The sequence below is a fragment of the Cinclus cinclus genome, chromosome 8 (genome assembly GCF_963662255.1).
Source record: "Cinclus cinclus chromosome 8, bCinCin1.1, whole genome shotgun sequence".
Lineage (NCBI taxonomy): Eukaryota > Metazoa > Chordata > Aves > Passeriformes > Cinclidae > Cinclus > Cinclus cinclus.
Genome location: NC_085053.1, coordinates 14,297,736 through 14,316,485, shown reverse-complemented (window position 1 = coordinate 14,316,485; position 18,750 = coordinate 14,297,736). Strand labels below are relative to the sequence as shown.

The window sequence follows — 18,750 nt, the reverse complement described above, 5'->3', positions numbered from 1 at the left end:
AAATCTAGTCACAGTAAGATAAGCAAGAAATACACAAGTGAGATAAAAACATAACCATTACCTTGGCTGAATAAAATTGGTTTTGGCAAAAGGCGGCATGTCAATTTAAATGTTTATTTCAAGAAGAAAGATCTTGAATTCTCAGTGATTTTATTTATAAGAGGAATCTAAAAATCAGAGTTCCCCCTTTATTTGTTCCCGCCTTAGTAACAGTTGAAACTCTTAATAAGATTTCCTACTTAAAACCCAAATATGAATCAAAAGAAAACTAGAATGTTACTGAAAATATGATCTAACCACATCTAGCTGAAGAAACAAGTCATAAGGATTTTCAAATATCTTTCCTATACTTCAGAAAAACATTGTCAATTTGGCACCATGAAAATAGAGATTTAGAAAATTACAAGCCAGTACAAAGAAATCTGTTATGATCTATTAAATTATAATCACATTTAACATGAATAAAAGCAAATGAATTGGAGTTTTTAAAAACTCCTGGAACTCTCCAACAGCATCTAATGGGATCCCTTACCATACTTAACAGCAGACTGCTACTTACTGATGATTCTCACTGTAACAAGATGACTCCTGTTTACAGCATACAGTAGTACACTATTCCTTCCTTTAAAACACTCCCACTAACTTCTTTTGGAAAAATGCTTATCACAGCAAATCAAGTAATTAGAGCATTTCCAATGGAATTAGGGGAAAATATGTTGCCATTAAGGACACAAATATCAGTCCCGACAAATACTATATCCAGCAGGTATTAGAACGCAGAAGCCATTCTTCCCCTGTACTCAGCACTGCTTAGGCTGCACTTCAAGTGCTGTTTTCAGACCTCAGTTCAGGGCCCCTCAGTTCAGGAGGGATGTTGAGATGCTTGAACATGTCCAGAGAAGGGCAACAGGGCTGGTGAAAGGTCTAGAACACAAGCCCCATGAGGAGCAGCCTAATATGGTGTCTCCAACAGTGACAACAGGACAAGAGCAAGCCGTTAACTCCAGGCTGGGTAATCCTGCTGTGGGCCCAAGCCAGAACAGCAACGAATGACAGTATTAAATAGCTGAACAGACCTAGGCTCCCTTTTCTGGCTGTGCCAGTATGGCTGCCATTCTTAAAAGTTAAAAAAAATCTAGAGAGTCTCTGGACTGAGTTGTTTGGGGTTTTTTTCCCCACTTATAGTAGGCTTAAAAGCAACAGTCATGAGGTACTACAACATTAATTGAATCTGCCCACTCATTATTAGGTCTTTGGAAACCAAGAGTATGTATGCGATTAATTACTAATGTCTTCTGTTTACAGAAACTATTACCTTTGTTTTTTAAACTCATACTTCTAAAAAGATGACCAACATATTGCTGTACAATCTAAAATATTTATCTCAAATGAACTTTGCTGACCATATCACTAAAAAGAGAGAAAACCTCTCCAGTGTATTGCAAGTGAAAAGCGAAAGAGCAGCAGAAAATTTCCAAGACTGAGTAATTTCAGGCTTTGGGGGTTTTTTAACAGCATTTAAATATTTGGCCTCTGTTTTAAAGTGCCAGCTTCTGTAAGTCATTCAGTCTATGAGTAATACAAAATGTGTTACAAAATCCCTATAGCTGTCAGGAAGTTTAAATAAAATATACTGAACAATTTCAATGCATTAAAAGAAAGCTCATCTCCAGTTGTCCACCTGTTTATTTCATACTGCTCTGAATGTACTCTTAAATTTTTTAAGTTTTTATAAAACGTGGGTTGTTTCAACATTATCATTTTGAGACTACTAGAGCTAAAATGAAATATGATGTTAAATTAAACAAGTTGTATATCAATTTTACCATAGACAAGTCTGCTGTATTGTAAACGTGACAAAGATAAAAACCAGCAACAAGTGTTCAGACCAGAAGGTTTCCAGTGAATCAGAACAGGAAACCAATAAAGCGATCAATGGGAGGTCACGACTTTTTGATCACTGCACTGTATGGTTTAAGTATCTGGTTTTGATCTAGTGCAGTATAATCAAGTTAAACTTTGAAGTTAGGTATCAAATATACAATTGAAATAGCAACAGCGCTGAGGAATATCCAACTTTAATGCTGTTTTGAAAAGAAGTCAGTATTTGGTAACTGTGTCAGGTTTTATTTCTTGAGGGAATTTTTCTAAGAGGTGACATGTTTATTGTAGTGAGACTGTGTGCAATTCCAAAGGAAGTTTCAGGATGACAGGCCTAACAATTTTCCTTCTACCTACTAGCTAGTTATTTATAGAAAGTTCCCAAAAAGTCTTCCTACAAGAAGCTCTAATGGAAGTGTCTGTTTGGAGTGAGGATACAGCAAGAAAAATATTTTAAAACAGCGGTATCATCACAGTTAATATACTGCAATTAATACATTCAAGAAAACACCTAAATCTCAATACTCCTTTTCCCTACTGTATGCATCTATAAATACAACCATTACTGAAACCTCAAGCATTAACTAGAATGTACCGGCTGATAGAGACTGAAAATGCACCCATTACAGGCAACAGTTACAGGAAATAAGCATTTCACACTTTTACTCTGTCCTTTAAAAGCAGGACTTAAATTCAGCATTTTTAAATGGACTAAGTAACATTTTTGCCCCTGATTGCAGAACTACTTTCATCTGTGCTGGCTGCCACTCAAATTGATAAAAAAATTTTAGGAGATGTTTCCACCACATTTCCACTTGTTTTTCCCACTTATATTCAGAGAAGTTTACAGGGATCTGTTACAAGCTAATATACAGCAAACTTCTCCTGAGCTTGTTTTCTCCCATAGCTGACACCTGTGTACGGATGCTAACACACAACTTTTGCAAGGAACAGCCCACTCATATAAACCAGTAGAACCTCAATTCCTCCATTTTTCAATCCCCAAAACTCGATTTACAGGTAGAAAAACATGACAGACCCTGACATAGTTCTAATCAATAAAGCAGACAGGTTACACAGCTTCAACAATCAAGAAAATTATAATGCCACGATAATGAAATAACTTTAATCAGTTTACTTGCTTTGGCAATCCAACAAAATTTAAAGGACACAGTGTAATTAATTATAGCTAACTATATTCATCGCTAATGCTGCAAGTCAAGAACTATTACATTCCTCAGCAAGAAAGATCTGGTGCTGTGATGTGTAGGATACAGTCAGGAAAAACAAGGGGGAAAATGTTTATAAAAACAGCAATCACCAATCTTAATTTATTTTAGCCTTGAACTCAATCTGTCACTAGTAGCAGTGAAACAGTTAAGATTCATACCAAAAACCATTGCCCTCATCCAAGTAAACAAATACTTGCTCCATTTAAGGACAGACTACATCACTGTCCTGGTTACATTGATCACATTTAGAGGTTTTCTCCACCCTCATGAAGGATGGAAAATATTTTGTTGATGGTGTTACCAGGGGAAGGGAGAGGAATCAGCCTTATCTGATGCAAAGATGATGATTCATGGAATGAAGTACCATCATTATGGAATCAATATTGTCATTTTGGGCAAGTTTAACATGTCTACATTAATTACACTGTGACCACTCAAAGTTATTTGAGCTAAACAAATGACAGTCATAACATATTCAGCAATTCCATTGTATCTTCCATCTGCCTGTTGATTGCTTATTTAGCAAGATAGTTTATAAAGCTAGTTCCTTTATTAAGGCCAATTAAATTGGAGAAAGTTACTGGATAATTAATTCTCCCAATCAGTTCAGTTTTTCAGTAATAATCTGGGTATTATCAAACCAGTATAACATCTCTGACTCTTTTAAGGACAAGCTGAGTTAAAGTAATAAAGCAATTCACTTTTCTAAAGTACAGAGTATGTATTTAACTATCCTGTGTAGACAAAGCTGCTACATTAGACTGGCTGTTTGCAAACCACATGACCTCACAAGCGCTATCTTATCACATCACAGGTTCCTCAGACTGACCACAACCACTTAAATCAGACTCTGCTAGCACACAGCTTCTGTAACTTTGACACATATTAGTAAAGCAACTACATTTTTAGCTGTCCTTGCAAGAGCTTTACTTGTGGGGAGGGAAAAATCTGATCATCTCTTGTCCAACTGTTCTTGCAAGATACGGTAAAAGAAAAGCACATGATTTATTGTGCTATAAACTTCCACCACAAGCCAAAATGCTTACTTTGTAAATCTGAGGGCTAACATATTTCCTTTCAGGGACAACATTTCTTATCAAGTAAGAAAACATTTATAGAGAGTCACATATTTTGAAAGCTTTTGTCTAGTAAAAAAAAAACCTATTAGAAGATGTTAATGTGACTCTAGTCTCTATGGAGAAACAAGTGCTTTATAAGAGTTAATACAGGACTTTCAACCAACAGAGAATTAAGTTTTACTGAGAACTATGAAGGGAAAACAATTGACTGAAGTATAAATATACTGGAATGAGTCCCACAGATCTTAGCTGGTTTTAGGAAAGTGAGCAAGTAAAATGACAGTTCACAAGAGACAAATGTAATTGTGCTTGCACTACATGAAAAAGGAACAGCACACTTCTTCCAGAAGAAAGGGAGAATAACTTGGCAAGCAGCTAAGAGAACATTAAATTTAATTGCAAATATTACAGAAGGAGGATGAAGCCTTTTGGGCCTTGCTGGTTTTGCCTTAGTTCTGATGAAAGAAATGTTACCCATTCCTCAGGTACTTAAATAGTGATAAATCTGATCTTCTCTCATTCTCATTTGCACATATGATCTGATTTGGTGCTATCCATCACTGTCTAAGTATGTCTTCAGAGAACTTGAAAAAACTTCTGGCAGGTTGAACTTTAACTAGAATTCATTTTCCCCAGTTATTCCTCATCTCCATTATGCAAAGCTATGCTATTTACTCCAAGCTATTTGCCCTGCTTCTGAATGTAGTCTAGTGGTGCATAAGATAGGAGAACATTTGATTTGGTAAGCATTGAATTTGACTCAATGGAAACCTAATAATAAAATTAGCAGACAAAAGGAATAATGCTTCCCACTGGTATCCCATCACCAAGCCCAGATGCAATTATTATGAGAAGTAGTAGCTAGGAATGCTGCTAGAAGTGGCCGGCCCTTCTTATGCTACTCCAATGGGCCACAAGCAGCATCATAATCTTGTTCTCATCTATGGCCAATGCAGAAATCATCATTTAGCTGCTTGCAAAGACATTCCCTCATCTCTTCAGGGGACAACCTGGATCAATCTGTGCTGGGGCTCAGAACCAGTCACTGTTTTAAGATTATCAACTAATAATAAAAAATACAACAACAAAATAATTTGACAGCTTTAAAACACAGTTTACCTACCATATAAGTTTATGGTATATAAGACTAAAGGAACTATTAATGTGGTTTAATATTTCATTCTGTGTACTATGGTACATTGAATTTTATTTAGGTATTTAATAGTGTGGTCCACATAGGTGAATTTTTTAAATCCTTCACACTAATGGGCTACAAGTTCACTTTCCCATCTCTATTTTAGTTTCAGCAGTGAAAGCCTAGAAAGCTAATGCAAGTTGCAGGATGTATCCTTAATTCAGCTATGCAACCAATTACTTTGTTTGTCACAACTTATACATTATTTATACTTAAAGTCATTACTTAAAGTGTCTTGAATTTTATTTACACAAGAAAAATCTTTTAAAAGCATAGTATTTAATCTCCAACTTTTATATCTCTTTTCATTAAGCCAATCGTAAAATGTTAGCCCACCAGGAGCACGATGAGACCAAGAGATAGCACCTGTATCAGAATCTTACTGACTGCATTAGGTTCTTAAAACATAATATCAGATCCATTCCTAGATAAACTATACCTATGTGGAAATGGAAGAGTAGTAAACTAATGCTCACTACTTCTTTGAAGTTCAAGAATCAAGTTTTCAGATACTGAAATGGAAATACCTTTAAAATCCCCTATTTTCTGCACTGTCAACATGCAAGAATTTAATCTCCAGAATTTCACTTTAATAAAGTTTCTAAATGCATGAATTTTCTTTTTTTGACAGAATAGTAATGCTCCAGTTATTTGCCATCTTGCTATTTTTCATCAGCCATGCTGAGATATCATTAACTGGACAAGTTGCAGTTTCTAAATGTTGGACCAGTATGCCACACTAACATCAGAATTTTAGTTTTCATTCAACATATCAAACATACCTGCATAAGATTTGCACATCATCTTTGCTTCCTCTCAAAATATTGCAACTAATTATTTGTCAAGAGAATATCTCATTAGAAAGAAACAGCAAGGAGAAAGCTCTGTATTCTACCTCTGACATTGGTCAGTAGCAGATGCATGCACAAAAAGAAAAAGACAAAACATGTAGTGGTACTTTCACAATATTCTTTCTAAACTCCAGCAATCACCTTTCTAAATTTATGGGGGGTGGAATAGTCCCTGCAGATGCATAGATGTCATAGTAAAACTGAAAAACGGGCTATCTTCAACATCTGCATTCCTGCTCTCTAAAGAAAAAAATGTCTTTAGTGAAGGAATCACTGTTTCTGTACGTTGCTGTTGCCTCCATAAAGCTGTCCTCTAACACACAGCCAATATACATCTGCACTCCCAAACTGCAGAGGCTACTTGCTTTTGTACGAACAACACGTTAGGCAGAATTCAGCTTTTAATATGAAAACTGTCATAAGATTAAACCAAATCCACATTTGAAATAGTATAGTATATAAAGATAAAAATGGGAAATTTTACAGCAAAACAAACACATTAAAGGATTCCAAGAGCAACAAAAATCACCTAACAATGTGACAAAGGCGAACTCTGTAAAATTTAATGTGAAACAACTTAAACTTAAGCACTTCAGTCCTAAATCACAAAGTCTGAAAGACTGGAAACCACTTGCTTTTGTCTCCAAAGGTGTCTTGTGGTCTGCCAGTGTAGTTTGTGGGTAAGCACATCAATTCTAATCTTTTGTACCACCCCTGTAATCTAGGTAACACATACAAGCCTTGCAACATCCAACAGGAAGCAGAAGCAGCTGCTGGGTAATATATACAAAGTGTCTGCACATACAGAGAGGTAGTGCATGAAATGCAGAACTTCAGCAGTTTATAAATCATTTAATTCCATTCCGTTTGGATTAAAAGGAAAAGGTGGGAAACTACAAACAACTCCTCCTTGTTTCTCCAGTATATGATTTGTATTTAAAAGAATAAGAGCTTGTTCAATAGTCAAAGTTTTTCTTAAGCCTTCAAATTTACTTAATAGAAACTTGTAACAGGCCAAACTTCTAACGTATTCATTTCCACATAGCTTAACAACTTTACTTCAGTACTATGTGCTTAGTGAGATATTCTCTTGAACAGTAAAAATGTTTCACAGAAGTAGCTTTCAATATTTCTGTGCCTAATTAAAGGCAACTTCTGTGAAATACTAGCAAACCTGGTGCAGCCTGAAAGTATCTAACCGGGGTACAACCTTACAGTGTCTGTGTGCCCATGCACCTTTATGTCACATCAGTTAAAGCACATGAACTGGAAGGTTAAGTGACAGAATATTCTGATCACTAGACCTTATTTCTCCTGTGCCAGACACAGGGCAACCAAGCTTCTGTAGTTACTGACAAGAGTTACAAAAGTTGCTCCACAGAAGCTGCAGCCTGTTGGGGCTGCACAATGAGAAAGCATTTTAAGTTAAAATCTCACTCATCTAGAAGTCAAGAATGCTGGCTTTAGAGATTGCTTTAAGAATGGGAGTGGAATGAAAGAAGAAAGAAAATGCTAGGTGGAAAGACTTCAATTAATGAAAAGAGCAAATGGCAACTGAACACGAGATTCTGAAAAGGCAGAGTGTCTAAGGCTAGTACATACTGAAAGCTCTCAAAGAAGTTTACATCACAACTTTCTGTTTGTGATGATCCTCAACATTTCAGGTTTTCATACTAGTTTCAGCCTTCAACAATAAAGTCATAAGTCACAAACACCTAACAACTTTGTGTCAAATAAATCACAAACTCAGCCAATAAGGAAGAAAGGAAGTACAGCACTTAATATACATGACTTATCACAGGATTAGCTACTGGCTAACTAGAAATACTTCAACCTGAGCATCCTTTCATTATGCATCAGCTGTTCTTTGAATACGGATAGGTTGTGTAAAAGATTGCAGGACAGCTGTCAGTAACTGTAGTTTCTAGGGAATGAGCATAAACCCAGATACGTTTACAGAAGTTCAAAATGCAAGTAAGTAATAATTGATCTACATGTATTTAATTTCTGAGTGAAGTTATGGTTGCACTGAGGAATTTAAGAATTCACTATTTTATATAACATTACAAATTACACTTAATATTTATATTCTAACCCATATTTGGTTGTTCAAATCAGTGCAAAGAAAGAGGTGCATATAAATAAATTTAAGATAATGTGCATTGAATCCCCGAAATTCTTAAGGTTGGCAAAGGCCTCTACAGAGTCCAACCATGAACTTAACACTGCAGTGTTCACCAGTAAAGCAGAAGTTTACAGGAGTCTAGAGTCTAGTAGAGCAGAAGTTGACAGCTTTTGGTTATAATGTTCTCAAAGCTACAAATTTTGTCTGTATGTTCTCCTGAAGTGTTCAACAGCATGTTTAAGCCTTACTCTGAAGTAGTTAATATTCAACTCAGCTTACCATGCTACAGAAATCCTCTGGTTAGGTATAAAAGGAATCAGACAAGGCAGTTTGTTAGAACAAGACAAAAATCCAATAATTCCATTTATTGTTACTTTACTGTATTTGAATGGTAAGAAAAAAAACATATTTTTCTATTTAATTACCTTGTACATTTAATACCAATGTGGCTCATTGGGTCAGTTTTGGGTGTCATACTACTGCTTTCCAGTGTGTGCAGTTTTACTGAGTAACAGGAACGCAACTTGAATTCACTACAAATAAGTATTCTTGTAACATTATTTGAAGACTGACTATAGCATTACTATTCCTAGATGAGTAATAAAAGCAGCTGAAATCTATCCCTTAGGCTGCAAGCTGCATTATGCTTAAGAAGCATGCAAAATTTTGACCAAAATTAATTTGATTTTTAAGAAATTTTGTTTATACTTACAAAAACTTCCAACCAATTGCCCTTTGTAATCTGAATCAATTGATTAATCATTTGACACAGCATGCAGAGTTCCAACAGAGCTGATTTAGGTTACCACACTGGAACAAATGAATACTAAAGGCCTAACTTTTCTCACCTAGAAAATCAAGAGATTTTCAGCAGCAGCAGCAGCTTGTTGCACCTGTGCCATAGCAAACTCCCACCCCTAACCCACCTTTTAGTGAAGAATTCAGCTTTATACAGTAATAGAGACTCTCTGCTGTCCTTACTGGTGGTTCTTCATTGTTCTAGTTTTGTCTCATGCCTGGCTACTAGCCTGGCTTGCAAACACTGATGCAACAGTAGACCTTTCACAAGAAGTTTGCAATGAGGATGAATCATGCTGTTGCCACAACTTGGCACCATTGCCATCTGATGGATGATATCACAGAATAGAATTAAAGTATGTAGCTCCTTCAGGCTCCACTGACACAGAAACATTTACATTCACACTTCTGCCCAAAGGCACGAAATAGTGTTTATCCAAAGGCCAGAATATGGACTTAGTCTGCAGTTAATTAGTCTGCAGTAGTCAATATAAGATTTGGTCATTATTTTGTTCCATCCTTCAGATGGAGAACCTGCAACTTTTCTGGTGTAAAACTCCATAAAAATGCAGGAGAGGAAACAAAAGTTAAATAAGCAGAATCAACACTGATGGCCATGCCAAGACATTTAAATTTGTTTCACACATATCTGTCCCACCCCTACCTTAAATTATAACTTTTGCTTTAATTAACATTTGCATTTATGTGCAGTTTAAAGTTACACGATTACAATATATTAGAAGGTAACCATACAGTCACCAAGAGCTCTGTTCCTTTTCCAGTGCCTTTTACATGCTAACCAGTTGGGAGATTGTGGTCAGCATGTCACATACACCATCACCCTATCTTCAGGAAGATGCATTTGCAAATGTGTAACGTTTCCTTTTAGCTTTTGCAGAAGTAGAATCAGAAAGCAGCTAGCCAAAAAACAAAGAACATGGTCATTAATGGATGTATGCATGAAGACACTTCAGTGCAGATTTAAGGAAGTTGTTTATTTAATGGCATTGACCGAATTATACTTCTCCTAACATTTAGCAGTAGAGAGCAAACATTTTTGCCTCTTCCTGTTGCCATTTTCTTCAGATTTTGCTTTTTGAGGAAACACTACAGGAAACACTGCTTTCCCTCTTAAGATTTTATTTAAAAACTAGACAAATAGATAGGTAACAGTAAGGGGGAAAGGGAAAATAAATCATTAGTAAACAAAGACTTCCAGGCTTTAATAAAGTCTGTGTGAAGAAACATGGAAAATGCTGCCAAGGTAGCACACGTCTACTACAAACAGAGTTTCATAAAATCACAGAATGACTAAAGTCAGAAGAGTTCTGTAAAATCATCACGTCAAACCTTTTCTTCTTACTGTTCTTATATATCCTAGGATGATTTCCTTCCTACAGTGTTTAGCTAGTTTGGAAATTAAAAATTTAACCAGCCCAAAGCACACTTCTGGAAGAGGAGTGCTCTTCCACATGGAATTACTCAAACTCTGCTATTGTTGAAATTCACATTCATCATAGCATTTCCTTTTTGTCAAATTGAAATGCTGATAAAGATTTGACTAGACTGCTGGTGTTACACAGAATTAACATTATTCTGTGAGCTTATGAACCTCATCTTCTTTCCAACCTGTTCACATTAACTTGTACACATTAAAGAGGTACCATCTATTGCCTGCCTTCATGACAATTCAGTTGCTCAGCCAGGCATATAACAAATGCTTGTATGGAGAAAATTATGTAACAGCTTTCCAAGATTAATTCTACTTTTCCCCCAAAGCAATGTTTCTTACCTTTTAAACCTATGGTGAGCAGAGGAAAAAGTCAGTACAGTGCCTTATTTTGTTCATAATGCAAAAACAGACTAAATCTCTGGCTCTCTGGAAATTCTTCAAGCAAGCAGCAAAGAAAACTAATTAGAGTGTTTTAATGGAGAAAGCCAGGTTATTGATTTTTAAATCTGTTTTTAAGTGAGCTTAATGGTTGGTAAAGGTGCTGGACTGATGGCCCTAGAGACTATCCTCCATCTACAGCATAGTGATCTATAGCACAGACAACATTCCAAGATCCTCAACTGTGTTATAAGTCTCAAGGGATCGATATAAAAGCTTGGATCTATTCAGATTGTTATGAAAACACTATCTACTCTTAAAGAAAGGGTGTGTTTAGTTAATAAACCAAAAAGGCAAGAAACAATTAGGTTGAATTGCTCTGTAATCCTATGGTTTTAAGCAACACTCTCAGAGCTATATATGAATAGGCTAGAAAGAGACTGCTGCAAAGATGACCAGGCATTTTGCACACGATGGAGTATTAGGCAAAGAAATTTCTTCACAATGCAGAATGAACTGAAATGAGCCAGTGAGCACAAGAGTTACATAAGCCATTTTGGTTTCAAGACCTTCTGATCTTTTTAACTAATAGAAAATTACTACAACTATTAGAGCAAGGAAGTTTGAAGACAGACATTTCATAGACTGAAGGTTTTGGCAGTTTAAAACTTAAAAATCTGTTAACTGGTATTAAGCAAACATCCTTTTTTTTTTAAGCAATCTCAGTATACTACCACATAAAATTTGTCCTCACAACAGCAAGAACCAGAAAATTTATGCATGGATTCTTCTACTTGCACAAATGAGGTTTAGTTTCTAACTACAGTAGCCTAAATAGTTGTAGCAAATAAAGACGTAAAGGGGCTTATTTTCATATATGCATTTCCAAATGCAGTAAACGCAATGCAAATATGATCAACTCATGAAATAAAGGAAAAAGCAGAGACAGAAATGCCAATCCCATTTAATGTCAAATCACATAACTAAACACTATTTTGTTCTCTTACCTTCCAAGATAAAGGCAAGATTCACGTATAAGAGCTTTATTGAGTTCATTTTAAAAAAATCTACTTCAGCAAAAACAGGTACTGAAGATGTAATAACTATTAAACTATTAAATAAGGAGCAGAACCTGCTACAGGTGAAAGGACAAAAGGTACAAGTGATCAGAAACTGTAGTATAATATCACTTACCTCATGATGCAGCTCAGCTATCTGATCTTTCAGTTCTCTGATGTACTGGTTAGAATCGGATTTATTAAGCTGCCCTTGAATTTTTCCTTCTTCTTTCTGTTTTGGTTAAAATAAAAGGAATAATGTTCAAATTATTCAAAATCTGCTATAGTAAAAATCTTAAGTGTCTTCAAACAGAAGCTATTCCAAGACACCACCCAGCATTTTCATTTGGTTGAAGTTACAGCAGGTATCTAGAGGTGACAGTGGCTCAGACCAAACTGACTCTCTCAGTAGTACAAGGTAGGATTCTATGGAGGAGCATGAAGAATTAACAGCTTCACAGGTGCAATCCACATCCTAAGTACATGAGATTGCATTTTATTAAACCACTCCTACACAATACTATCAATACATGGAACATATCTTAGTGTATCTTATTTTCACTAATGTAAAGTTTATATTTAGCAACAAGACATTTCCTTTTGTCTCTGAGTAAACAAAACAGTTCTTTCCTTTCATTGTGGGACACGCACTGGGAAACATTACTTATGACAAGCTTCTTTTGTCCTGTAAGAAGAATTGTAACATCCAAAATATTGTGGCATTTGTCACATAGGAGTTACAGAGTGTATAACTGAAGAGAGGCATGTCCTTGAATACCAATGCTTCAAGATGTATACAGAAAAATTGGCAAGTAAAAAAAAAAAAAAAAGGCAAAAAAAACCCCAATAAACCAAGCAGCCAAACAAGAAAAATACATGAAGAGGAATATAACATTTCCCTCATTTGCCAGTCAAATGCAGTTCCTACACTTGAGAATGTTTAGAAAGGTTTCACTTGCACTGAATGCCTGCAGCACTGGTATCCATCTAGTCCCTAAAGGGAATCCCAATGTGACAACCAAACTTGGCAGTTCTGAGATAAATAAACACCCTGATGAGGAATGCAGTCCATGTGTTCTACTTGCTATTAATAAAATGCAGAACAACTCTGCTCTTGCCTTTTCCCAGCTAAGTAATTTCTGAAGCAGCCACCAGCTCTAGAGAATGCAAGCATTGTGGTTTTATGTAATTTTTTTACCTTGACTATAAATCACATGCAAGCAATATATTACAGAAATACAAATATAATAGGAATCTTTTCCTACCTATAGCTCATTTTGCTGAAGTTTGAATTACACTTGAAGAAAGAAAACAGTTTACTTCAACAGCCAAATTGAAAGTCATTAGCAAAGAGAGGTTAAATACCTTTTAGAATGAAGTGTTAACTGCTCACCAAAGTACAAGATAAAAAGCTTTCATGGAGAGGTTCCTTCAAAACACCCCTCTGAAATATAAACCCCAGGACAAAACTATGAGGAGAGATAACATGATACCTTCCAAACCTTTTTGCTGAGTGAAGAGAGCAATATAGAACACTGTCAGTATTGGCAATATCAAAGCAATAGCTCTTTTTCCAGGCTTTGTTTTACTTGAAGTGAGGTACGCATTACAAAATTACTCAAAAAATAATTTTTTCATATTCACTATTCATTCTCACAATCTGCAACGTGAAGAACAAGATCCTTTAACGCATAATTCCATACTGAACCTAGTTTCCAAGGTAATCTATGGCCAAATTCACACACATAGACTAAAGTAGTATTAATATTAACAACGCTTCCTGTCCTCAATATAAAAAAAAACCCCAAATGTAGCCTAACCCCTTAATCTCTCTCTCTGAGGATAACTACTGGCCTATGAAACAAGAGCAACATAACCTACAGACTAAAAATACATCAGCATATGGAAAAGTCTTCCTTGCTGTGAGACACTAAGATTCCACACAATGAGCATGATGTCATCTCTTGAGGCAGCAGGAATATATGGCAGAAATGCTTAAGTCCTTTCCCTCTGTTTCAAACCTTGCCTTTCCCATTTAAGCCTCTTACTCTATGGACTCTGCTATGTCACTACACACTGTGCAATCAAAATGCAACAGTAAAGCAAGGTTTCAGCAGAAATAGAACAGAGGTACCATAGCCCTTCTAAACTAGAAGTGTAATAAACAGCTGAGTTTACTAGAAACCAGCTGCCCACGAGGCCATGAAACAGGCACTCCCAAGGTCAGTCCCTAGAAACTAGCAGCAGAAGAAGGGACATTTAGCAGGTTGGGTTTGGCACACAAATAGCTGAAAGCTGTTTGCATTTATCATATGGGAATTCTACACTTCCATTACATTTAAGTGGTGTTATGGTTACTTTTAGAAATAAAGTAACACTATAAAGTTAACGCAGATTTTACAGAATTGTGTGTATTTGCTCATGGAAGAACTGACTGTAGCTACAGTCAGAGCTGAATGGAAGGCATCAGCCTGGCTTGCAAGATGCCCATTATTACTGAAAGGCAAGTAAGTTTCAGTTTTCCTTTCAGAACTACAGATTTTGTAGATCTGTCAATTAAAAAAAATAAAAATAAAGTAACCCTGCAATGGCATTTTGTACAAACATACTTTTAAAAAGGTCATGTTGTAACTTCCTCTTGCAACATTCAAAATGCAAGGGATCAGAAGCTGATCCTTTTAACTTGCTGAAAAAAAAATAAATCATCTTCCTAATTAAATAATCCCATATTCTGTGGGCTACCAAGTCTGTCTACAGTGGATAAACTGGAAGGATGACATAGAAAAAAAAATAGGACAAGGTATTGTCTTTTTTACAGCTGCTGTTCCTCCCTGACAAACAGAAAAATATAGTCTGCTAAGCTGATCATGCCATTGTGTTTTAAAGATTCTTATGCAAGTGTGGTAGCAAACCACTGGAAAACATGCAGGATTCAGACATCACAGCATTAAAATATATTTTAATTTCTATGAAAATTATCTAATTTAGAGAATAAATAATAGACAGCTGAAATCTTACCTGTATCTAGTGACCAAAAATAGTCCTTAAAAGTTTTATCTGTCATATGATTTTTAAGTTACCTAATGTTCTTTAATATTGTGAAATGAGAATGATATTTCTCATCAATACTTACAATTTTATACAAGTACAAAGTATTACCATGATCTTCCAAATTGTTTCACCATCCAGTGACATTTCATGTTAGAAAGTAATCCGAATTTAATGTAAATAATTCCTACCTCCTGATGAGCATTCATTAATCAAAGGCAAATTTTAATGTGAGGAATTTAAATTTGGTAGTAATATTCTTTAACAGTAGCTTTTCATTAGGGGAGCTTGACAACTCTTCAGCCTCCTTTTCTCCAAACTAAATAAGCCCAAAATCCTTAGCCACTCCTCACAGGACTTTCTTTTCAGTCCTTTCACCAGCTTTATTCCCTCTGGACACATTCAAGGACCTTCACATCCTTCTGAAATAGCGGAGCCCAAGACTGCACACAATAGTCAAGGTGAGGCCACACTACCACTTACTACACAGTCACACTGACATAAGAAAAATTAAATTGCTTTTAATTAATTTCATTTAATGCTTCCTATTGTGGCATTTACTTTAGTAGGAACTGGACATTTAACTGCATTGCGTGTATACTGTGCCCAAATAGTTTTGTACTACTGTGCTTAAGTAGCTTTTTACTTCTGAGGAAAGCATTCAGATCAACAGTATGGGCTCAAAACTGCATGCTAAGACTCCATGTACAATTTAGAAGTCTTTAGATATTAATGTCACATCTTCTAATAGAGAATAGCATAAGCAATTAGTAATCTCCATGTTTAATTGCTTAAATCTAGAGCTAAACATGTAGGATGTGAGTTGCTGGTTTGGTTTTTTGGTGGTGGCGGGGTGAGGGGGGAGCACTATTACAGCAAATCTGTGATATTTGGTGAAGTCACAACACAAAAACTAGCTGGTCACTAGGCAAACCATAGTAATTTTAAATTTAAAATTAATATACAGAGAAAAAAAATCAGAGAACATATCAATAAGCAAAGTGTGGGTATTATCAGAATTGCAAAATAATGAAAGCTAGCCAATTCTAGAATGTAGGAATTTGTTTAAAACATCCTGCAGTCACACGTGAATGAACCTCTCTACACCCACATCCCTGGTGTTCTGTATCTGCATATTGGCACCACTGCAGTGCCCACCTCTCCTCCCAGAAGGGTTTTCAGAAAAGCAATGCCAATTGGTATTAAACTGTAATTAAAGATGCATCAACTCAATTTCACTGCTTTTGAAGATTAACAGCTCCTTTTTAGTCTCTCCTGAAAGACCAGCTCCAAGAGCACCAGCAGGGTTAGAAATCTGTATCAGTGTAACAAACACCATCAGCAGGTATCACCTCTACCCTAGGGACAGGTGCTTGTAGCAGTGTATGCAGCTAATACACAATCCAGCCCCCTGCCCCAGAGGCTGTGTATACAGTGGGAGCAGCACGGGCAGCGAAGCAGGAAATGAGCTCTAGAGATCAAAAGAACCCGTTGCTAAAACAGAACTCACTTAGGCCCCTTCACAGTTTTGGAAGCTCTCACCTCTCTCATCCTGCTGTGAAGTAGCAGAGAGACTGCACTTGGGTGTATACCAAGTTACACTGAGAGCGCATGAGAAGAAAAATCTGCACTCCAAAAATTTTATCCTTAAAATGAGGAAAAATTCTGTCCAACAAAAATTATCAGCTGAGAATCATGGTTTTCATATCACACTCAAATCCTCTTTTGTCTGGCTTTCTAAGAGAAAAGCATATTGCAAAGAAACAACAGCTAGTCTCAAAAAACCACCTGATGCTACTGAGAACTCCTGAACATATGGAAACCTTTCAAACTCATTTAGCATCAGGCCAGGATGTATAGCTGGCAACACAAGAGTGCAGGGTCAGACTGCTTTTAAAAAATGCTGATTTAAAATACCTGAAACCATTACTATATAATGGCCTCCCAAAATCTAGTTTAGTACTCAAAATAAAAAAGGGTTTATACAACAAATAAATAAATCTCCAGAAAGCACCTGAAAAACACTAGAGGCCTTAAGCTGGCTTTTGTTGCTTGATCAAAGTTTAAGATACAGGACACCAGCGTAATCAAATTCCAGTTTCAGGTGTTTCATCCCAAGAGGAGTACAAGTTTTCTAAAACACTCAATTGTCACATCAGATAGGAAAGGAAATATACATCAATAAGAAAATAAGCCATTTTAAATAAGAAGAAAACATCCAAGGTTATTTTCATTTTAATAACTGTGAACTTAAACACACAGAAAAACAAAAAAATGTTTACATAGGCAGTCAAAATCCAGGCACACTAGGCAGTTGCTGTTCCTCAATAACATCTTTACTAAAAGTGACTGGAAGATAGGATGTTTCCCTAGCACTCTTAATTTGATCTTTTCTGACTTAGCAATATTTAGTTGTTAACAACTTGCCTCAGCCACTTTCCAGGAGAAGCTTTAAAATTTTTACTTTGTGGCAAAAGACACTGCATTAAAAATGTAAATGAAGTACATTCAGAAGGGTAGATGTGGTAACTAGTGTCCTTTCAGTGACTTTACAGTGACTCATTCTAGACTTTCAAAAAATACATCACTAACATCACACACCACTATTGATAAGAGTAAAAAAGGGTTTCCTGTAATTTGAAAAGATGGAAACAATTTCTTTACTGAACAGTCAGCACTTGGAAAAGTTATTAAACAGAGGTCATAGAAAGGCTTCATTCTAAAGAAATGATGCTAAAAGTTTAAACTGTGGGGAGATTACTAGCACAATCATGGATTTCCTTTACAGTTGTTCTCAAAGCAGCTTTGACCGGGTTAGAGATAGGGCAAATGTGACAGGTAAATGTGAAATGTCTGAATCTGCCAGGAAACACAGCAGGAAGAAGTGATGTTACTGTCTGTGCAGATCAACCTAACCAAAAGAAGAATGAATTCTTATGGATATTTTTTTGCTTTAAGATTACTCAGATGTAAAGCTAGTTTTTCATATAACTAGTGTGCTCTATACCGACCAACTCAACCCAGCCACGGATGATTTTAAGAGGATACTACATGTCACCAGCCTGCATAGAAATTGAGGGAAAGGGACTAAGCTGTCAAGCAGAAGCTACAGCTGCCCCACTCTGCTTTCTCAACCTGCCTACACTTCCACTGGTCTAGTGCTCCTCACCCTAGGTAGTTGTGTGACTGCAGATTTTAACTGATTTAGCCTTGCCAGATTTTTTCCATTCTTCTTTCAATTACTGTAGGGAAAACCTTAAAAAAAACCCAAAACTAAAACAATATCAATGGACTAACAGGACTGCCCACATGCAATCAGAAGGAACACTTGCTAATTATTAGGCCAGAAATATTTGCTTGCTGCAGTTTGAAGCTCTCAGTTCAGCTGCAAACAAGACCATCTTCCTGAGGAAGCAAACTTTGAAGCTTTGCTGATTTACTAGAGACATAGAGAGAGAGAGACAATATCCACTCCATATCTCTTTTCATCTTAGGAAAGGATGAGACAAACAGGATCACACTTCATGCAACCTGACCAGGACAAGCCATTTAGTTGTAGGGTGTAAATCTCTAACCTTTGTGAGAAAGTGAAAGCTGTACCTTGAATATTGCGTTCAGTTTTGTGATCCTCATACAAGACAGACGTTGAGGT

General features: G+C 36.2%; 1 protein-coding gene across 1 annotated transcript in view; it reads right to left on the bottom strand.

Annotated features, from left to right (window-relative positions):
- Positions 1-18,750, bottom strand: part of EVI5 (ecotropic viral integration site 5) — a 61,549-nt gene that overhangs the window by 5,846 nt on the left and 36,953 nt on the right. Inside the window, exon 19 of the mRNA XM_062497914.1 lies at positions 12,187-12,282. Coding sequence (XP_062353898.1) covers positions 12,187-12,282 — 96 coding nt within the window. The remainder of the gene's footprint in view (positions 1-12,186; positions 12,283-18,750) is intronic.